Genomic DNA, 20,421 nt, shown 5'->3' with positions numbered 1-20,421 from the left:
ACTACACTTCAATAAAATAAATTTAAAAAAAAAAACAGAGAAAAGCCAAGTTCTTCATCCTCAAGAAGAGGCTGGATCTGACTCGGTCCTTATTGGTAATGAGCCTTGAGTTACACTTTAAAAAATGATTGTAGACATGAGAGCCTCTTCAAAGCATTTTCAATTTCTTTTGAGAAATTGAATGTGTTTCCTCAGCCAACCTCTACTGAGCATCTATTGTATGACAGGCGCTGTGCTAGGCATTGGGAATTCAAAGGCATGTTTCCTTGCCCAGAAAATCCAGACTTGGGAGGAAGCCAGTCTTGTAAACTGATAATTGCATTACAATGTATTGAGTACACTGTTGGTGTTACCTAGGCTATTATAGAAACACAGGGGAGGGCTCCAAGACTCACATCCAATACCATTCCTGTTACATCGATAAGCAATTCAATAACAATATTTTGAAGGATTCTATAAGGGAATGAAATCTGAGGAAGTTAACTCTTGTAAGAAGTTATTTGCTTTGTGTCAGGCTTTCAACGCCATCCCTAAAGGCACTGTGGTTAATGAGTAATGCAAAAGCACAGGGCATATGAGTTAACCAGATTCAAAGGGGGTGATTTTTGCAGCCCCAAACAGCCTAGCACAGTGACTGGCACATATGAGGCACTCAGCAATCAATCAGTCAAGATTACTGTTTGTTTGTTTTGTAAGTGCAGCGTGGTTTGGACTATTAAAGAGAAGGTAACTTTTTGCCTTTTGATACAGGTAGCCCTAGCCAGTTCTTGCTGGCTTGTAGAATGATTGTCCCAGGAAATGCTTTCCAGTTTCTTAAGTGTGTAATATCTTTGTGAGTTTACAAGGAAGGGCCCCCTCTTCTTTGCTGGTCTCCCACCAAATCATCCTAAGCTCAGCCACCCTCACCATCAACACCCTGCCCTCCTGGGGTCCCTGCAGGGGCAGGGGGTGCATCACAGCCACCTTAGCTTTGCCTCCCATCCCCACTTACCTGGAGAGAGCAGGCTCTTGCCAAAGCCTTATATCTTTCAGTATCCCTCGCTTTTGCTCATCTACACCATTTCTATTTTCCCTTAAATCTAAATGATTTCAACTGAAGTTTAAAATAACAGAAGCAGTACCTGCTTTTAAAAAAAATTACAGAAGTGAACTTATTCACTATAAAACTTTCAAAAAAATAAAAGTGTATGAAAAATGTCCCTCTCCAATTGCCCCTCCCCCCTTGGGGAACCACTGTTAAAAATGTAAGTTGTTTATCCTTAGAGATTTATTGTAGGCACAGGTAATATTTTCAATATATTGTACACATATATTGAAATGTATATATACTTTAAATGTATATTAAAGAATATGCATAACATTTATATGCAAATATAATTTTAAATAAATGTTATATACTTTCCCCAAACCATTTTTTAAAAAAATCATAATACACATTATACTGAAATTTGCTCTTTCCTATTAATGGTATGCCACAGACATTTCTCCACATCAGTGCATTTAAATCTACCTCATTTCAACAACTGAATAAACAGTATTTCACTGTATGGCTCTATCAAAATGTGCCCGATAGGTATGCTGATGATAGGCATTTCGATTGTTTCCCAGTTTTTGCTATTATACACTATGCTACAATAAACAGCTTCCTTCATATTGCTCTGAAGATTTGAATAGGAGCATTTCCTTTTGATAAATTTGTAAAAGTGCAATTACAAAGTCAATTGACTTGGGTAGACCAGCTAATTAATATTTTTAACTTTCTGCCAATCAGTAGGGGAAAACGTCCCATTTATCTATAATTTGTAAGTTTCATCATGAATAAGGCTTCAGGGCTGTGTGAAATCATTTTGTAAATTATCTATTTATCCTGTGCTTATTAATTTTTTTCTGTATGTGTTGCAAATATTTTCTCCCAGTGTACCAGTTTTTTTAAATTTTTTTATGATGGTTTCATTCTCCTATGAAATGTATCTACATTCGGCTTTTCTGGACCAACAATTCTTTTCCACTGATTTTTGTCACTGGGCTCCAAATATTTTTTATAGCCCTATATTTAAAAAATTAAACATCAACTACCACTGAATCTATTTATTCCTAAATTATGTACATGGACCACTGGAAAAAAGTGTATTGTTTTTCTTATAAAATATACAAGAGTAGTCATTTTTGAAAAGCTGGAATTGAAAAATAAGAATCTCTAATATCTTTCTCCACTATCCAGATGTGCAATCTAGGTGTGCACACCCCACTTTGGAGAACACAGATTTATATTCTGTAATCCTTTGGCAGCACTGTACTGTTTTAATCCCCGTAGCTTTATAATATGTTTGACATCTGGTAGGATATTCTCTCTTCATTATTTTTCCTGTAATTTTGTCCTTGGTAAATGTCAGTTATTCTTCCAGATGAATGTGATCGTCTTTTCAGAACTCCTCCTTCCACACTTCACACTCAAAAAGCTTCTCCTGAATTATTTTATTCTGAATAGTCCTCTTTGTTACCTCCCATAGGTACAATATCTTCTTTTTTCTCCTTGAGAATGTTACTTGCCACTTTGGGGGAAATTTCTTCTACTCTTTGTCTTTTCTTCCTGAGAGTTCCTTTTTGTTTGTTAGTTTGTTTCTGCTTTTGTCTTTGCTTCTTTTGTTAAAGAATTTTGTTCAATGTCTAGATGTCCTTGAATGGCCCTTCCTTTTTAAGAGTGAGGCTGAACCAGGCTAACTGGAAGTCCCATGTGCATGGGCAGAGCTCCTGAGCTTTCTACCTACAAATGATAGAACTGCTGCTGATGCCACGTGGTTTGTTCTGGCATGAACAGGACTCTTCCCTCTGCCCCTTGTTCCTTCACTTCTGCCCAGTGCACATGCATGGTGCAGAGACCAACTTTGTGCTGTGAAGGACGTGTCCAAGGAGCCCCTCCACCCAGAAAGCAGGGCCTCCACCCCAGCCAGCCTGGTGTCCTGCATGATCCCTCTGTCCAGTCCAGCAGAACCCCAAGTGACCCCTGAGCCCTTGCTCTTTTCTCTTATCACATCCTGTCCTCTTTCTTGTCTCCTTATAACAAGGTGATTCCTTAACTATTTCTGTTGTATTCTTAAATCTTCTTAAATTCTTCGACAAACTTTATACATTTCTCCATCCCCTATTTCAGTTTTTCTCAATGTTTTTTTAACCCCAGTACACCTGAGGGGCATGCAAGTACCCCTCAATCCAGTGACTGACTAGGACTATAGATGCAAAGTGGGGAGAGTCGTGGGGGGAGAGAGAGAGAAGCAAGTGCAGGTAAAAAGGCCTACAGGTGTGTCTGCTCCCACACAGGTCGGGACAGTGCATACCCTCCAAGTTATTTCTCTGTTCTTTCTTCCTCATTTTGAAACCCACTCATTGGATTTTCTATACAACATTAGTTCCCAGGTCTTCCACCATAATTTTGTTCGAACAACCTCAATTTGCAAGTAAATGATGAAGCAGGAGGAGTGGTACACTGTAATCGGATCTTATTATAACATTTCAAATTCTGCCCTGACATTTTCACCATTGCTCTGTTGTATTCTTTTGTTGAAATTACATATATTTTGTTCAGGAGGGGAATGAGAGAAGCACTTTTGTGCAGAATGAGCTGAAATTGTTTTCCAAGTTGTTCCGGAGGTCCTGTTTGAAATGAGGGTTTGGGACTCTGTGCATTTTATTTTCTTATTATCTTTTCTATATCCAGCAAAGATATCTTTTTTCTTTTTATTTATTTATTTTTATTGGCGTATAGTTGCTTTACAATGGTGTGTTAGTGTCTGCTGTACAACAAAGTGAATCAGCTATGTGTATACATATATCCCCTCCCTTTTAAGGAGGAGGGTGGAAAAGTGGAGGGACTCTGTGCATTTTAGTCATCTGGGTCCTCTCTGCCCTGTCTCTAGATAATCAAGAACTAGTTAGCATCGAATAAGTGGCTCCTCATAAAAGGTGAATGTTCAGTCCCTTCTACTTTACAGTAATAGACTAGCGTTTCTTTAACACATCTTTGGTTTTATCTGATTTCCTGTGAAAGAGGAAAGAGGGGCACACGTATTAACAGCAAGGAAAACAAGATTTCATTAAATGTTAGCCTGGATTAATTCATAATACCACGTTGCTGCTTTGCAGAGAGGGGCTTACCGTTTGAGTTTTTCACCAAATGTTGGCTCCTTAGCCTTCCTTTTGACATCAGCTTGGTTGGACTTTGTATATTTAGGGTATAATATCTTATTTTCAGCCTTTGGGCTTCTCAGGTTGAAAAACGTGTGCTTCGTCGTAACTGCTAAGGGTAGCTTGATAGGGTGATGAATGCCTTTTTCCATTTTGCTCTTCTCCAAGATTACTGTGGAAGCATGATTATTGAAGGAGAGGAAGCTCCAGTTGCCTACACGTTGGATGATACCAAACCTGATGGCAGCTATGCCGCCATAATAGGGTAAGGCATGCTTATGGTGGTGTGATAATCTTCCACGTTGACAACGTATTCCTATACTGTTAATAAATGTGCCCCAAACTTTGTTCAATAATTTTTTACCCAACGTCACTCTTCTCCAAATTCAGCAGTTGGAAAAATCTTATTGCTTTTTAAAAAATAATGTCTTCGAACAAATTAATATTTAGAAAGGAATTAGAATACCAGTAACATTTGAAAATTTGTTAAACTAGTTTTCTGCTTCATGTTTAATACTAGGGGTTGATATATTCTGGTAAGCTATCTTTTGTGAAAACATGATATGAAGATTTGACTTAGGGTGTTTCACTAAGAGGGCTTCTTGTGGAGGCTGTGGAGGCATCTATGGTATTTACATGGGATGCTGAGATTTTCCAGGTCCCACTAGAGAGGGACGAAGACTAGCCCAGTTCTCAGCTTGGCAGGGAAAAGCAGCACAGATGGGGATGTCATGGGCGGTGGTTACCTGGAGAAGCCAAAATTGAGATGGCTTTCAGGATCCGTATGAGTTTATTTCAGAGAGCCAAGGGTCAAAACAGGGAGATCAAAGCTAGCTGGTAAGTTGAAGGCAATCGTAGGGCTAGAAATGGAGGCGGATTCTAAAAGGCTGGGCACTAGGGAGATACCATCTTGAAGATAGAACCAAAGAGGAAGGGCTGGATGAAAATGGAAAGTCTCAGACACATCTAAGGTAGATATTTGAGGCCCAGGGCATATTCCTGTTGAGCACCAGCTATGCAGTGGGAGATGGGTCAGTCATGGTATTATCCCAGGCAAAACTTATGGCCAGTCATCTGTTTTGAGTCCCTTGAATCCCTAAAACTAGAAGGTGCCTTTTAGTGTCAGGAATGTAACCAGGAAATAGTAAAACATGGAACATAAAATTAGATAGTGTATGAATTGTTTCTTCTGGTTCACTTTTAACTTGTACACTAGGCACATGTGTAGCTATAGAAATGAGGCCAGGATGAAAGCAGCCATTGATTTCCCCTCCTTTTTCTTGTTTGTACGTTTTAGATTTATTCTTGCCCACAAAGCCAGAAAACTGACCCGTCTTACCAAAGAGGAAAGGTAGGGGAAAAAAGTACCTCTTCTCTCTTCCCTCCCTCTCTCTCCCTCCCTCACTCCTCCCTTATTTCCTCTGCCCCTCTCTCCCTTCCTGCCCACCTCTGTACTCCATCTCCCTTTCTTTCCTACTTCTTTTCTTCTTTCTACCCACTTTCAACTTTGCTTAACTTTTAAACTTAAAGACTGCTTAATACTATGTGTATTCCCAACACAACATGTCTGTTATGTTCATTATGAGGGTCTTGTATAAAGGCACAATGCTGATAACTGAAGAACCAAGCATTCAAAATAATATTTATTGAGTTTATCGTACACAAGATGCCATGCAAGGAGCTATGGAGGATACAGAAATGGATATAGCCCAGGAGCTGAAATTTTACTTGGGGAGGAGATAACCAGGTAGACAAATGACCGCATTGCAGGGCAGTCTGCAGTACATCCTGCATGAAGGATGCATAACTATTACAGATCATAAGTACAGAAGGACTAGTTTCTCTGGAGGTGGCAATTTCTTTCAGCAATTAGTATTCACCACTACCAATTATTTATCCCCACACCACCACTGATAACATATTTACCAACTAAGAGCCCCTGAATTACGTTATAGCACATTCCTATCCCTCACAACCCTGCACCCTCCCCCCGCACCATTAGCATGCTGCTTTATGACTATTGCCATCACTGTGCTTGGCCAGGGCTATGGAAGTCTGACTGACCCACTCACTAAAAAAATGTCCCGGGCTTCCCTGGTGGCGCAGTGGTTGAGAGTCCGCCTGCCGATGCAGGGGACGCGGGTTCGTGCCCCGGTCCGGGAAGATCCCACATGCCGCGGAGTGGCTGGGCCCGTGAGCCACAACTACCGAAGCCCGCGTGCCGCAACTACTGAAGCCCGCGCACCTAGAGCTCGTGCTCCACAACAAGAGAAGCCACCGCAATGAGAAGCCTGCGCACAGCAACAAAGTGTAGCCCCCGCTCGACGCAACTAGAGAAAGCCCGCGCACAGCAACAAAGACCCAATGCAGCCAAAAGTAAATAAATAATTTAAAAAAAATACACTTAAAAAAAATAAAAAATAAAATAATACTTTTGAAATCATTGGCCTAACTCTAAATCACCTGTAAGATCCCCTTTAACAATACTATTCTATAAAAATCAGAATGGAAATAAGTCTAATCTCATACCTTAACTGACTAATTATAACTTTTGGCTTACATCCAATTCCCCCATAAGACTAAATTTCTTAAGAGCTACCATTTATTGAGCATTTATTACGTATGTACCAGTTATTGAGCTGGGAACTTCATATGCTCTATATCAGTGGTTCTCAAACATAATCACCTGGAAGGTTTATGAAAACACAGTTGCTGCCACTGCTGTTTCTGAGTTAGAAGGTCAGGGATGAGGTCTGAGAATCTGCATTTCTAACAAGTTCCCGGGTGATGCAGCTGCTGTTGCTGGTCCTGAGACCACATTGTTTTACCATCATTAGTGAAAAAAATCAGGTGAGTTTGTTGATGAAACTAAAGGTCAGAGAGTTTAAGTAACCTGTTCAAGACCTCATAGCATGGAAGAGGCAGAAGCAGAATTCGAAGCTTTTCCTGCTCCACTTTGCCCATTTCCTCTTAGTGGGATGGGGAGAGAAAGGAAGGTGAGCAAGAATCATGTCTCAGTCCTCCCAGAATCTCCAGTGCTTAGGAAATTGACAGCAGGTACACAACGTTTTCTTGAATGAATGAACAAATTGCTGTGTGCCCCCAGTGATGCAGGCAGTACATCACTTTCTTTTCTTTAAAAACTATTTGTGACCTCACAGATTTAAGATATTGGAACTAGAACAAGGTGCCTTGTTTTGAAAAATTACAATGAAATGTCAAGTGGAAGCAATAGCTCAGACTCTTTTTGAATGATGGGAATCATAGGTACATCTTTGACTTTTTCTTCCTTTCTCATTTTCACTTATTTTTCCCCCTCTCTTCCCATAGGTTGAAGAAACTTTGTGACCTCTACGCAAAAGTTCTGGGCTCACAAGAAGCTTTGCACGTAAGGCTTCCCAACCCTTCCCTAAGGGAGAGAGATCTTGCTTTGTTGTCAGGGGGCTAGCAGGGATGGGCTTGTGCGAGAAGGGCTCTAGAGCTCATGTTTTCCCTGATCTATTCTCGGAGGAGTCTGCACCAGAGTTGGTAAACTTATGAGTTGTCCCAGAGAGTATGGGCCCTGGCTGTGCTAGTGGCAGCTTAGGCACCTTGCAACACTGATGTGTTTTAGGTGGTGCTACCCTTGTCCCTGAGTTCAGAGCTCTTCCTGTAGCAGGGAAGACATGCTGATTGGCTCAAGGTGAGCCCTGTCAGCTGAGTTTCCTAGACATCTTGGCAGGTAGCCTGAGGAAGCTGTGATCTTCAAATTCAAAGTAGTTCCCCTCCCCACTGGGTGGTTAAAGGTGGGATGGGATGGGTAGGGAGGCAGTGCGGTAGGGGCATTTGGTGATAGTCAAAGGGCCCAAAGGGCCCATAACCATTAGCCATAACGACCTCCTTCATCAATATTTAAAACAATGAACCGACATTCTCGTTCCATTCACAACTGCTGGGTTTTTAATGTTTTGACACGGATTACGTCACCTTTTGAAAGCTATTATTAAATCCAGTTATCCGTGCAGCACTTGAAGACAATGGAAAAGGATGTACAAATGAGCAGTTAAAGCACGAGAAAATCTAATAAAGGGGCTAAGAATGTTTAACTTGTTAAGCCTCTTAAATCCAGATCTCTGCAGTGCACGCCTTGACCTAGTTGAACAGCTACATGGCTTCATCTTATTCCTCAGACACTTACTTTGCTCAGCTTTGCAGTGGCTTTCCTCCTCCTAGTCAAGTTGTTGTGGCTTTTGAATTTGTCATTTTTGTTCATCCTTTTAAAGCAAGAGTTACTTGTTATAGGTGAAACACACGCTCTTGAAGGTTTGGGGGATTCCTCCTCAGTAAATGAACAAGAATGATGAATTGACTGGTTTGGAGAGAAACATAATAATAATGAAGAATGTGTTTTGTTTCATTTTTTTGCTTTCACACACCATTTAACAAGTTTAAATATAAGCATAGCCTCTGGGCGCAAGTGTAATATGAGTGAGGTGGCAAGACCCAAAGTATATACACATTAAAAATTAATCCTACCACAGCTGCTAAAATTGACTGGTCTTTCTGTTTAAATATTCGGTTCAAGATTTCTCCCTGGTAGATACTCAAGCTTTTTTGAAGTTATGTTCTGAGACACCCTCAGGCTGAGGCAGTGCAGAGCTGAGGATTCTCCGACAACCTGTGAGATGGTTGTTCAGGGAAAACCCCAGTGGGAGGGGAAAGAAGTTGTGCTCAATTTCCCAAAAAGTTGATCATTTTTAATATGGGAAAGTCTCTTTTCCTAAGAAGAATGTGGATGATTAATTGCTGGTGATAAAAATGAGGTGGTCCTGGGAATTCCTGGCTGTCCGGTGGTTAGGACTCCGAGCTCTCACTGCTGAGGGGCTGGGTTCGATCCCTGGTAGGGGAACTAAGATCTCACAAGCCACAAGTCGTGGCCAAAAAAAAAAAACAAGTTGGTCATGCTGTTGTTTGCTCTTGGCACAGAGATGGGCACTTGCTTTGGTGTCTGTCCTGGGAGCAAGGAAAGGTGAAAGATGAAGTCCAACCTTTCTTCTGATCAGCTGGCTGGAGACAGCCAGAGAAGGGTGCTCATGAGATGGAAGAGGGCCGGGCCTGAGGCATCAGAGCAACTTACACCCCTCAGACAGGGCCTCGTGCTTTGTAAATAGGATTCGTTACAAATGACTATCCGAAGTCCCATGTGTGACTGCAAATTTTTAAAACAAAACATCTTTTCCAAATCTATTTTTATGCTCACATTTTTCTCTTAAGACTTGCCGTGTTGATTTTATCTTTGCAAAATAATACCTGGGCTTCCCTGATGGCGCAGTGGTTGAGAGTCCGCCTGCCGATGCAGGGGACGCGGGTTCGTGCCGCGGTCCGGGAGGATCCCACATGCCGCGGAGCGGCTGGGCCCGTGAGCCATGGCCGCTGAGCCTGCGCATCTGGAGCCTGTGCTCCGCAACGGGAGAGCCCACAACAGTGAGAGGCCCGCGTACCGCAAAATAATAATAATACCTAATGATAACACTTATGTTTAGTTATTGTAGTAAAGAGCTTGAACTTTGCAAAATCTCAGCTAATGTTTTGCCTGTTCATGGCAAAAACATATTTTTCAGACCGATAGCTGCCTGTATCGCCATCAACAGAAGTGCCTACGTCCCATGAAAACATTAATCTGTCTGTTCTAGCTTCTCTCAACGAAGTTGACTTGCATGAAAAACATGAATCTGGTCATTCTTTTTCCTTAACAGGCATGCTTTTCTACTTTTTTCATCCTCCTTACTCCAGTAAGCATAAATCCCTTTTTAAACTTGTCTTGAAACCATTAGGCACTAAAAACTTCTTAACACGTAAGGCCAATTTAAACATAGAGCTAGACAATGGCAGCTTATGAACAGTACCTGGGACATGAATGAACCAAGTGAGAAAACTTTCTAAGTCAGAATTTCTTAGAAGTCTATTACCAAGGACATTTACCTGCCCAAAGTCCTATCTCTAAAAACATCGGGATAATAAGGCTCTATTTCAGACAGATACTGGTTGTCCAATAGGAAGCCTACTGGACTGTGTTTGATTTATTCGAGACTAGATTGCTTCCTTTGAGTCTCCTTTGAGTTTTTGTCACTCTGCCTTGCAGCCGGTGCACTATGAAGAGAAGAACTGGTGTGAGGAGCAGTACTCCGGGGGCTGCTACACGACCTACTTCCCCCCAGGGATCCTGACTCAGTACGGAAGGTAGAGTAAAAGTGGGCTCAGTTCTAACTGAAACTCCCTGAATCTGAGTCCATAACTCTAAGAAGGTTCGTGGAGCTCTTCTCCACTGTTCCTTGTAAATGCTGGGAAAAAAATCCCCCAATCCCCAATTTCCTTTGGATCTCGTGAATCTCACTAATGAAGTCATTATAATTCTGCATCATGGTGGTGCCCTTGACTCTTAATTCCTCTGAAGGAGCAATCCCAATCAATAGAACCAAAGAAGGTGGCAGCATAAGAATAGGAATTTAGATAGAGGGTTCACTTACATTGTCAGAAGAAGTGTCTTTATACTGAGTTTAGGGCTCAGTAGAACTTCCTTAATGGGCACTGTATAGGTGCCAACATGGGTACAGCATTATAAAAGCAAATTGTGTTCTAGACTGGGGGTAAAGGGACTTGGGTTCCACCCCCTGATCCTACCAATAACCAACTTTGTCATCCTGGACGGGTCACTTCTCCTCTCTGGACCTCACTTTCCTTAGCAGGTGTATGAGAAAGCACAAGATGGCATACAGTAGACAAGAATCAGTATGTTAACAGGAGCATAAGTTATTTTTCACATCTTCATTGAGATATAATTCACATACCATACAATTCACCCATTCGAAGTGTATAATTCAATGGCTTGTAGCATTTACAGTGTTGTGCAGCCAGGTATGACTCTTTGGTGTTTAGTTCATTGTATTCGATGACAACAACCAGGTATGAATTAGTAATATAGTAGTAATTATTATGACCATCGAAGTAATACTAAACGAAGTAATCATTTAATGCCAAGAGCTCAATCTAAACAAAATAGGAAATGTAGAGTGATGAGTAAAAGGCTGAGTATGCAACAAAAAAAGGGTATTAGTAAATGTAAATGGCTAATCAATCTGTTTGTGAAAACCAGTCAAAGAAGGATTAAAACCTGCTTGTGGGCTTCCCTGGTGGCGCAGCGGTTGAGAGTCCGCCTGCCGATGCAGGGGACACGGGTTCGTGCCCCGGTCCGGGAAGATCCCACATGCCGCAGAGCGGCTGGGCCCGTGAGCCATGGCCGCTGGGCCTGTGCGTCCGGAGCCTGTGCTCCACAATGGGAGAGGCCACAACAGTGAGAGGCCCGCGTACCGTAAAAAAAAAAAAAACCTGCTTGTGAGAGGATACATAATGGCTTTGGTGAGCACTTTCCTCATCTTCCTGAAGATGGTAAAATATCATCTATGAGATCATTCAGAGGGTGCCACCTGATTAGCTACTGGTCATTAAGTTAATTTTTGGATGATTGTAGAATATGTCAGTAGTAATTGTTTCATTCAGCACTTATTGGCTAAGTGCCAACTATTGGCCAAACACTCTGCTGAAAACTTCAATATATAGGCAGACCTCGAAGATATTGTGAGTTCGGTTCCAGACTACTGCAATAAAGCGAGTCACACAAAATTATTTTCTTTTTGGTTGCCCAGCGCGTACAAAAGTTATGTTTACATTATACTGTAGTCTATTGAGTGTGCAAGAGCATTATGTCTAAAAAAATGTACATATCTTAATTAAAAAATACTTTGTTGCTAAGAAATGCTAAGCATCATCTGACAATGCCGGGTTGCCACAGACCTTCAATTCATGAAAAAAAAAATGCAATATTTGCGAAGCGCAATAAAGCAAAGCACAACGAAACAAAGTTTGCCTGTACCAAGATAAGCCCTCCCTGCTGTAAAGGAGCTGACGGTGTTAGGAGCTAGGGTAGGGATGGGGAGAGGAGAGAATATCAAACATTGACTCAAACATACTATGGTAAGTACTCTAAGAATAGAGGGGCATAAAAATGCTATGGGGGCCCAGGGAGGGATGGGCTAGCCTTACCTAGAGAAAGCTGAGAAGGCTTCATAATACACATACCACCTGAGAATTGTAGAAGGCAGAGAAAAGGCTATTGGGGAATGTATTCTAGGCAGACGGAACCATTTGAGCAAACGCTTCCTACAGGAATCTAACAAGTTCATGGAATGTCTGGGGAAAAGTTACATGGCTGGGCCCTATGGGTGATTTTGAGGATAGAATAGAGAGTAAGAAAGGCAGATAGGATCCCTTGCTTCATAGAACACATTTAGGAATACAAAACTTAACCTCTCAACAGAGAAAGACCATCACTTTTGTGATGTGATTAGATTTCTGACCACAGAGTGGCTAGTTTCATGCTCAATCCCATAAGGAGTGTCAGGAAAATGCCTTTGGAGTGATGGGGTCAGTGGGGGGCGGGGCGGGGGGGGAAGGACACTCACCTGCACTAGCCTGACCCTGACCACACGAAAGAAGCAAGATAAACCCCATCATATCAGGCATTTGTGGTGACATGGCAGCACCCTCCTTCATCTTTATTCCTTCTCAGGGCCATGTTTCAGGCTTCATGTGACTAGCTTCAATCTGTAGGATAGAAACGGAAGCAGAGCATATCTTAGTGACATACCTCCAATCCAAGCAAGGACAACTGGCCCGCAGGGATTCCCTTGACCTTTCGGGTCCATGACATTTGGGATACTGCAAGGAATTTTATCTTCATGGCCTAGAAATTACACAGTAAATGTTCTGCTTCCAAATGGAAGACAGAGGACAGTATTGACAGTACAACTCTAGTAAAAAAATAAACTCACATTTCTTAAGGTTTTTTACTTTAAGAAATGTGTGTTTATTTCTTAGACTGAAATATCGGGTTGGGTTTTTCTGTAAGATGTTATGAAAACCCGAATGAACTTTTTGGCCAACCCAACACTTTAGTGATTAAGTAGTGGTAAAGCACATAAGGACGTATACGTGGAAATATCCTATAGTGTCTATTCCCTCACCTGCACGAGAAACGGCAGGGATTTTTCTTCCCCAGTTTTGGGGCTTTCTTTTTCCCCAAAGGAAGAAGATTTCCACGTGACAAGTGGAGGGAAGATATCTTTGCCTGTTTGAAATAAATTCTTGGTTTTTACATTTTTACATTCCAGTAGTCGGCATGATTAATTCTCTAAGCCTTTATTCTCTCTTCTAATATTTAATTCTAGGATTTGGCCAGGCCTCCCAGAGGTTTCCAATTTGGGTTCCGTCTGTTTGAAAACAGTGATTCATGTGGTGAAAGCAGCACTGTTTAATGAACGTGGAAAAAGCAAAATTACCTTCTCTTGCCGAGAACCCTTCCCGAATACGCTTAGGCTCTCCAGCCCATGCTGGCTGTGAATAATTCCAGATTATGCGGTGTATTATTATCGGCATTCTAGTATTCTATAGTATCTTCTATTCTCCTCCCCTCTTTTTGCTTGATGGCAACAATAAGGGTAGGCGAAGGAAAACCCACCAATTCAAGCCAACTCATTTGGTTTTCTGTAAAAGGCCCAGTGGTATACAGTGTTGACTAAGACAGAGCCTGGATGTTAGCTCTGGACATCCACATCCATTATCTGTAATATAATGGAAACCTGGAATAGGATGAATAATGACATGTTGATGGTGCTTCCCTTATGGTATTTTTGTCAGGGTAACAACAAACTGCCCCTTGTAGAAACTAAGTGCTGTGACACTCTGTCCTTTTGTGTAGCATATAGGCACTCTTTGTTAACTAGTGATGATGATGATACACCAGAAAAAGTATATAACATAAAGACAGAGACTTTGACATCTGGTCGACCTAGTTCAAATCCTAGCTCTGCAATTTTCTAGCAAGTGGGTCTTGGCAAGTCAGCACACATTTCTCTAAGCCTCAGTTTCCTCATGTGTAAAATGGGATAATTGTAGCTATGCCATGGAGTTCTTTAAAAAGATTAAAAAAATAATTCAATAGAGGGAGGATGTATAACCAAGTGGTTAAGACTGTGGGCTCTGGAGTCAGATGACCTGGATTCAAATACCGGTTCTGCTACTTACTAGCTATGACCTAGTGTAAATTACTTTGTCTTTGTTGCTGGTTAGATTCCTCAGCAAAGCAGACTCTGAAGCAAAGATGAGCATATAGGATATGTACTAGGGAGAGCCTAGGCATCAACATCTGTGGAAGGCAGAGGAAGGAAGCAGGAGCGGACAGAGAGAGAAGTTGGGTTTCTCCCAGTGAAGTTCCAGTGAAGACCTCAGCTGATCCTTCAGGGAGCTCTAGGACTAAGATGGCCCTTCAGAAATGTCCCAAGTTGGGGCGAGGGGTCAGGTTTTTATAGCCCTGTGGTGATCAGTCACTGGATGCAATTGCTACTGGAAGGAGGCATGACCTTGAACCAGGCAATTTTCTTTAGTGGAGGCAGTTGCCAAAGAGGGCTGACATCAGAAGGCCATCTTCCTGCAGCACTTCCAGCACCTGGGAATAAGTCCTTCATGTTTTTTTTGTTTTTACTATATGATTCCATTTATATAAAATACTAGAAAATGCAAACTAATCTATAGAGACAGAAAGCAGATCGGTGGTCAACTGGGGAGGGGGGCCTGGAATGGGCCAAGAGCAGGGAAGAACAGCAAGGTCCTTCATTTTTGAAGGGGGGGTCTAGGCAGGGCGCCACAGTGTCCACTACAGCCTCTGTACCTCCATATTCTCACCTGCAAAATGGGGATTATAATCGTACTGACCTCATATGGTTGTGGTAAAGATTACTGCACTTAGAAGAGTGTTTGGCGCCCCCCAAAATGTTAACTGTTATAATTTAATGCAGTAAAACTCTTCACACTGGTAGAGCTAAGTGCTCAAGGAATGGTGGTTTTGGAGCCGTAGTCATACTCACAGAGCTGTTAAATGTTACTAATAGAAAAGGTTTTAAAAATTATTGGATCATGCCCCTTAGGAGATGGGGAAGCCAGAGCTCAGTGAGAGGAAGTGATTTGCCAAGTTCATTGGTGGAATGACCAGGCGGGAAACTGGGGGCACGTGTCCCCTCGCTCAAAGTTGGTGAACCAGCTATCCATGACTGGGCATATACAGTCCCTCACTTTACGTATGTGAAGCAAATACTTATTTTACCTCCATTGATGTCAGTCCCTTTACCTGTAAGCTCTTGGTGAGGGAGTGAACTTTGGCTTTTATTTCTTTTCGTCTGTGACAAAGATCATGTAAGAACTGGAGGAACTCATGAACGTTATTCCAAAATTGCCAATGGACTTCCTGACATTTAGAGTCTGAGGAAACGGACCAGCCTTGGTCTTTGTGGGAAGGCTCTCCTCTGGCTCTCTGAGACTGACCACTTTTATCTCTTTGCTTTGCTTTCAAGGGTTCTACGCCAGCCAGTGGGCAGGATTTACTTCGCAGGCACGGAGACTGCTGCACACTGGAGTGGCTACATGGAGGGGGCTGTGGAGGCCGGGGAGAGAGCAGCCCGAGAGGTAAGGCCTGGGGTCATGGGCTGTGGGGAAGGAAGCAACTCACGGGCCTGACAAACAGGTTAAATATGTCTGAGATCCTGGAAGCCAATTCCCCGTGAACCCCCATCTGAAGGACAGTGAAACACCTTTTTAACAGTAGTCACAGGTGAAATGAACACCTTAACCCAAAAGTAACAATGAGTCCAAGGTAAAAAGAGTCCATGGGGCAAAAGATCACCATGGCTATACTTGAGAGATAACCTAGGTCTAATATTATAGAACCAAACATGTTTACACGAGGATTCAGAATTCATTTATATATTTTCTGACAGTTCCTCTCATCTCATCCCTATTAAGGCGTGTTCACGGCTATTAAAATTGATGGTGAGTCTAATGGTTGGACCTTCTTATGCTGTAGATCGAAGACCTTTTGGATCTTTTCAAAGGTTCAATGGACTACACTGGCTTTTACCCTGGTGTTTTTGATGGATATCCCAAAAGACATCGTTAGTCCTTTATTTAAAGAGTAGATTAGGAGAAAGATGGTGTCATTTTTGTTATTCACCAAGATGCGCTTTCTTTTCAGATCCTGCATGCCATGGGAAAGATCCCAGAGGATGAAATCTGGCAGCCCGAACCAGAGTCTGTGGTAGGTTATATTTTATATCATGAATTTAAATCTCTTTCCTCTAAAAACAATTACTTATGAATAGAGCACACTTGTATATATTCACAGACCTTCCCCTAAGTGGTTCAACCCATGAATGTTTAAAGAGATGCCACGGGTTAGGGCAGAGGTGAGGGATTTAGAAGAACTTTGATAAAATTGCAGCTGCCACATGCCTTGCAGATTATTAGGAAAAAATAAATTATTTTTTGGTCGGATGAGACATTACTCGGAGAGTTCTAGACTTATTAAGAACTCAATAAATGTCTGTTGAATAAATCTCTAACCTGGTGATAGGGGGGAGGAAATGAAAGGAAGATATGTCAGTATCCCCTGTCTGGGGACAAAGGAGTGGAATGAAATGGAGCAGATTTAGGTTAAAAATGCATTTTCAATATACCTATCATTTTGTAAAAAAACCCCAGGAAATTTTCCTGACTGGAAGGAAGTATACACATCATAGAGGACAAGGGTCCAAAAGGTCAAAGGTATTCGTCTGTCAAGTGTAAGGTTAAAAACAGTAGCCTGGCCACTCCAAAGTCATTGTCTTAGTGCTTCTGTCAGAGATGGGATTGAGGACTGAGTGGACCACAGGTGTATCCACTCAGCAAATATTTATTGTGCACTTGCTTTGCATCAGCCGCTGGGATAATGATACAGCAGTGCTTTCAGAGCTCAACATGTGGTGGGGAGAACAGATGATAACAAAAAAGCCCACGTGCCATGAAGATGACACGCTGAGAATGTAAAAAGAAGGGGTCATCTTAGTTTGGGGACACTGGAAAGGCTCCCAAAGGAAGTGAGATATAAACTGAGACTTGAAGTTAGTGGTCAGAATTAGTTAAGTAAAGGGCCCAGTGGGGAACGGGGAATGAATGTTCTGAACAAAGGGAATGTGATGTTTCATGGCCTAGAGGTTGGCAAGTGTGAGTCATGTTCGGAGAACTGGAAGAAATACAGACTTTCTGTACTGACACCAAATATTCTCTGAACCCAGGATGTCCCTGCGAAGCCCATTAGCACCACCTTCTTGGAGAGACATTTGCCCTCCGTGCCCGCCCTGCTGAGGCTGATTGGATTGACCACCATCTTGTCAGCAACTGCTCTTGGCTACCTGGCCCACAAAAGGGGGCTACTTGTGCGGGTCTAAAGAGAGGGCATCTGTAACCACACCCTCTTCTGCTTCTATTTGGTGTGTGGGTTTGGGGAAGGAGTTGTAACAAAGTTCCATGAAGACACAAAGAATGTAGAGTGAAGTGGAGAGCATGACGATAAGTCAGACTTCGACCACAGGAAAACACAATATCTCTTTCTCCATTTTGATTCCTGTGTATTGTCTAGTACCTAGCTTAGCACTCTGTCTCACCCATTTCCAAGTTCACCGGTCTCAGAATCTTTACAGTAGTTCAACAGGCTTGTTAAAGGTCCTTGCTATCCTACAGTATACATTGCCCAGGCACAAAAAACTAGCTTTTTCCTACCTCTGTGGCTTTGTGCTTGTCCTTCCTCTTACCTGTAAGGTCCACATCTTCCAAGATCTCTGCATTTGTCCTTAGAATCCTGTACTGTTACAGCTGGCAGAACTTAGACACCACCTTGTCCTTACTTGCTGTTTTAGAGTTGAGCAAACTGAAGTCAGGAGCGGTGGGACTTAATTGCCCAAGGCCCACAATAAGCCACTGATATTTTGTTGACTAGAACACAGGTCCATTGCTTTATCCCATTTCCCAGGATGAATTTCCCGATCACCCTCTCTACTCCCTGCCATGGTCGCTGATCGTGTCCCCCTTGTGTGGGTTTACTCTGTACTAAGTTGTTTCGTGCTACTCAGTGTATTTCCTTAAGTTTTATTGTCTTCTGCAGTGTGTCTTCAGCTCATTTTAATTTTTTTGAGGGTAGAAGTCTTGTCTTTTCTTCCTCTTGTATCCTCCCTTGTATCTGGATACGAAGGTTAATACACATTTGGGTAATTAAAAATAAAGTTGATTGACCAGATGTCTGTTGCCTTTTCTTTTTGGGTAATGACTTTCAAGGGTTTTGACAAATCAAATCAAGATCCAGTATTAGGTATATAATTGTGGCTTAAAAGCATTGAGTCAAAATTTCCTTGAAGCTCAGATGATGCGTGCATTTGGATTGTGTGATCCATCATGGGTGGTGTCTATGTGAGCAGCTGGTAAATGATTTATAATGATATCATAAGGATGCTAAAAGACAGCTCCTTGCTTTCACCCCCTCTGCCCCCGAAAAAAGGCTGTCAAAATAATTGACATGTTAATAAGTAAGATGCTTTAACTATTAAGACAATTATAATATTTCAGTTGACCTTTCATATTCCTTATCAGTGCAAAGCTTTTTACTAGGTACACTCATTAATTTAAAACCATAGTTCCACAGTCCATTAAATCTTATTTGAACTACTTTTTAAATGAGATCATCATTTCAAAGTATTCATACCTCTCAACTCCCAAGATCAGTTTTTATCAGGATATATATATATTTTTTAACATCTTTATTGGAGTATAATTGCTTTACATTGTTGTGTTAGTTTCTGCTGTATAACAAAGTGAATCAGCTATATGTATACATATATCCCCATATCTCTTCCCTCTTGCGTCTCCCTCTCTCCCACCCTTCTTATCCCACCCCTCTAGGTGGTCACAAAGCACCGAGCTGATCTCCCTGTGCTATGTGGCTGCTTCCCACTAGCTATCTATTTTACATTTGGTAGTGTATATATGTCCATGCCACTCTCTCACTTCGTCCCAGCTTATCCTTCCCCCTCCCCGTGTCCTCAATTCCATTCTCTATGTCTGCGTCTTTATTCCTGTCCTGCCCCTAGATTCATCAGAACCTTTTTTTTTTTTAGATTCCATATATATGTGTTAGCATACGGTATTTGTTTTTCTCTTTCTGACTTACTTCACTCTGTATGACAGTCTCTGGGTCCATGCACCTCACTACAAATAACTGTTTCATTTCTTTTTATGGCTGAGTAACATTCCATTGTATATATGTGCCACATCTTTATCAGGATGTATTTTAAATCCATAAATGACCATTCTCACATGCTGCTTTAGAAAATGAAGGTTGTTTTTCTTAGCATAAATGAAATTTAAGAAATCTCCCAGGATTAATCAATACTAGTATAGTTTCCAATTTTTACAGTGACATTTAGATTCATGAATTTGTAGGAACTTTAGTGACTAAATGAGGAGATTAAAGAACCCACTAAGACTTCTGTAACCATTTTGGTTTGGGGATCTGTCTACAAATATAATGTATTTGGCCTAGGAGTGTCTTCTTGAGCATGCTCCCCTCGGAAGCACTCCCGCCCACCCTGAGAGTCGTCATACTACTAACTCCAGCACATACATTAAGAAAGAGTCAAATAAGGAATTACCTTCTCCAGGAATCTCCTGGACCACTCATCCTCCAGCTGGGCCAGTGGAGAATGCTCAGTGTTCTCCCAGTGTTACATGCCTAGACCTCTTGTCCTGCACTTACCCTATGATATTGCAATTGCGCCATCTTTTTAAATTACGTGATTTGAGGTGCCAAGTTACATTCGATATTAGTTACCAAGGTAAATCCTGAGATAGACAAAAATGGGAAACTTTAAATGAAAGACCTAAAAACCAGTTTCTTGTCTGATGAAACCCCTCACCAGTTTTGAGTGTATGAAAAGAGTGGGGAGGGTTTTAAAAAAATTTTTATTTAAATATAGTTGATTTACAGTGTTGTGTTAGTTTCAGACGTACGGCAAAGCGATTCCGTTATACATATATATATTCTTTTTTTACATTCTCTTCCATTATAGGTTATTACAAGATATTGAGTGTATGTCAAATCTAAAAAATGATACAAATGAACCATTTTACAAAACAGAAATAGACTCACAGACGTAGAATACAAACTTATGGTTACTAAAGGGGAAAGGGGGGAGGGATAAATTAGGAGTTTGGAATTAAAATATACACAGTACTATATATAAAGTAGAGAACCAATAAGGACTTACTGTATAGCACAGGGAGGGGGTT

At 41.6% G+C, this 20,421-nt stretch overlaps 1 protein-coding gene across 2 annotated transcripts in view; it reads left to right on the top strand.

Moving 5' to 3' along the window:
• MAOB (monoamine oxidase B) overlaps positions 1–18,376 on the top strand; it is a 112,095-nt gene extending 93,719 nt beyond the window's left edge. For both annotated transcript variants that reach the window (XM_049704843.1, XM_049704841.1), the window contains exons 9-15: positions 4,351–4,447; positions 5,480–5,533; positions 7,513–7,570; positions 10,304–10,401; positions 15,624–15,735; positions 16,301–16,363; positions 17,379–18,376. In XM_049704843.1, coding sequence (XP_049560800.1) covers positions 4,351–4,447; positions 5,480–5,533; positions 7,513–7,570; positions 10,304–10,401; positions 15,624–15,735; positions 16,301–16,363; positions 17,379–17,531 — 635 coding nt within the window. In that variant the 3' untranslated portion in view covers positions 17,532–18,376. The remainder of the gene's footprint in view (positions 1–4,350; positions 4,448–5,479; positions 5,534–7,512; positions 7,571–10,303; positions 10,402–15,623; positions 15,736–16,300; positions 16,364–17,378) is intronic.
• Positions 18,377–20,421: the final 2,045 nt, after the last annotated feature.

This window comes from Orcinus orca, chromosome X (genome assembly GCF_937001465.1).
Source record: "Orcinus orca chromosome X, mOrcOrc1.1, whole genome shotgun sequence".
Taxonomy (NCBI): Eukaryota; Metazoa; Chordata; class Mammalia; order Artiodactyla; family Delphinidae; genus Orcinus; species Orcinus orca.
The sequence above is the reverse complement of the archived record's forward strand: the minus strand, read 5'-3'. Positions and strand labels throughout refer to the sequence as shown.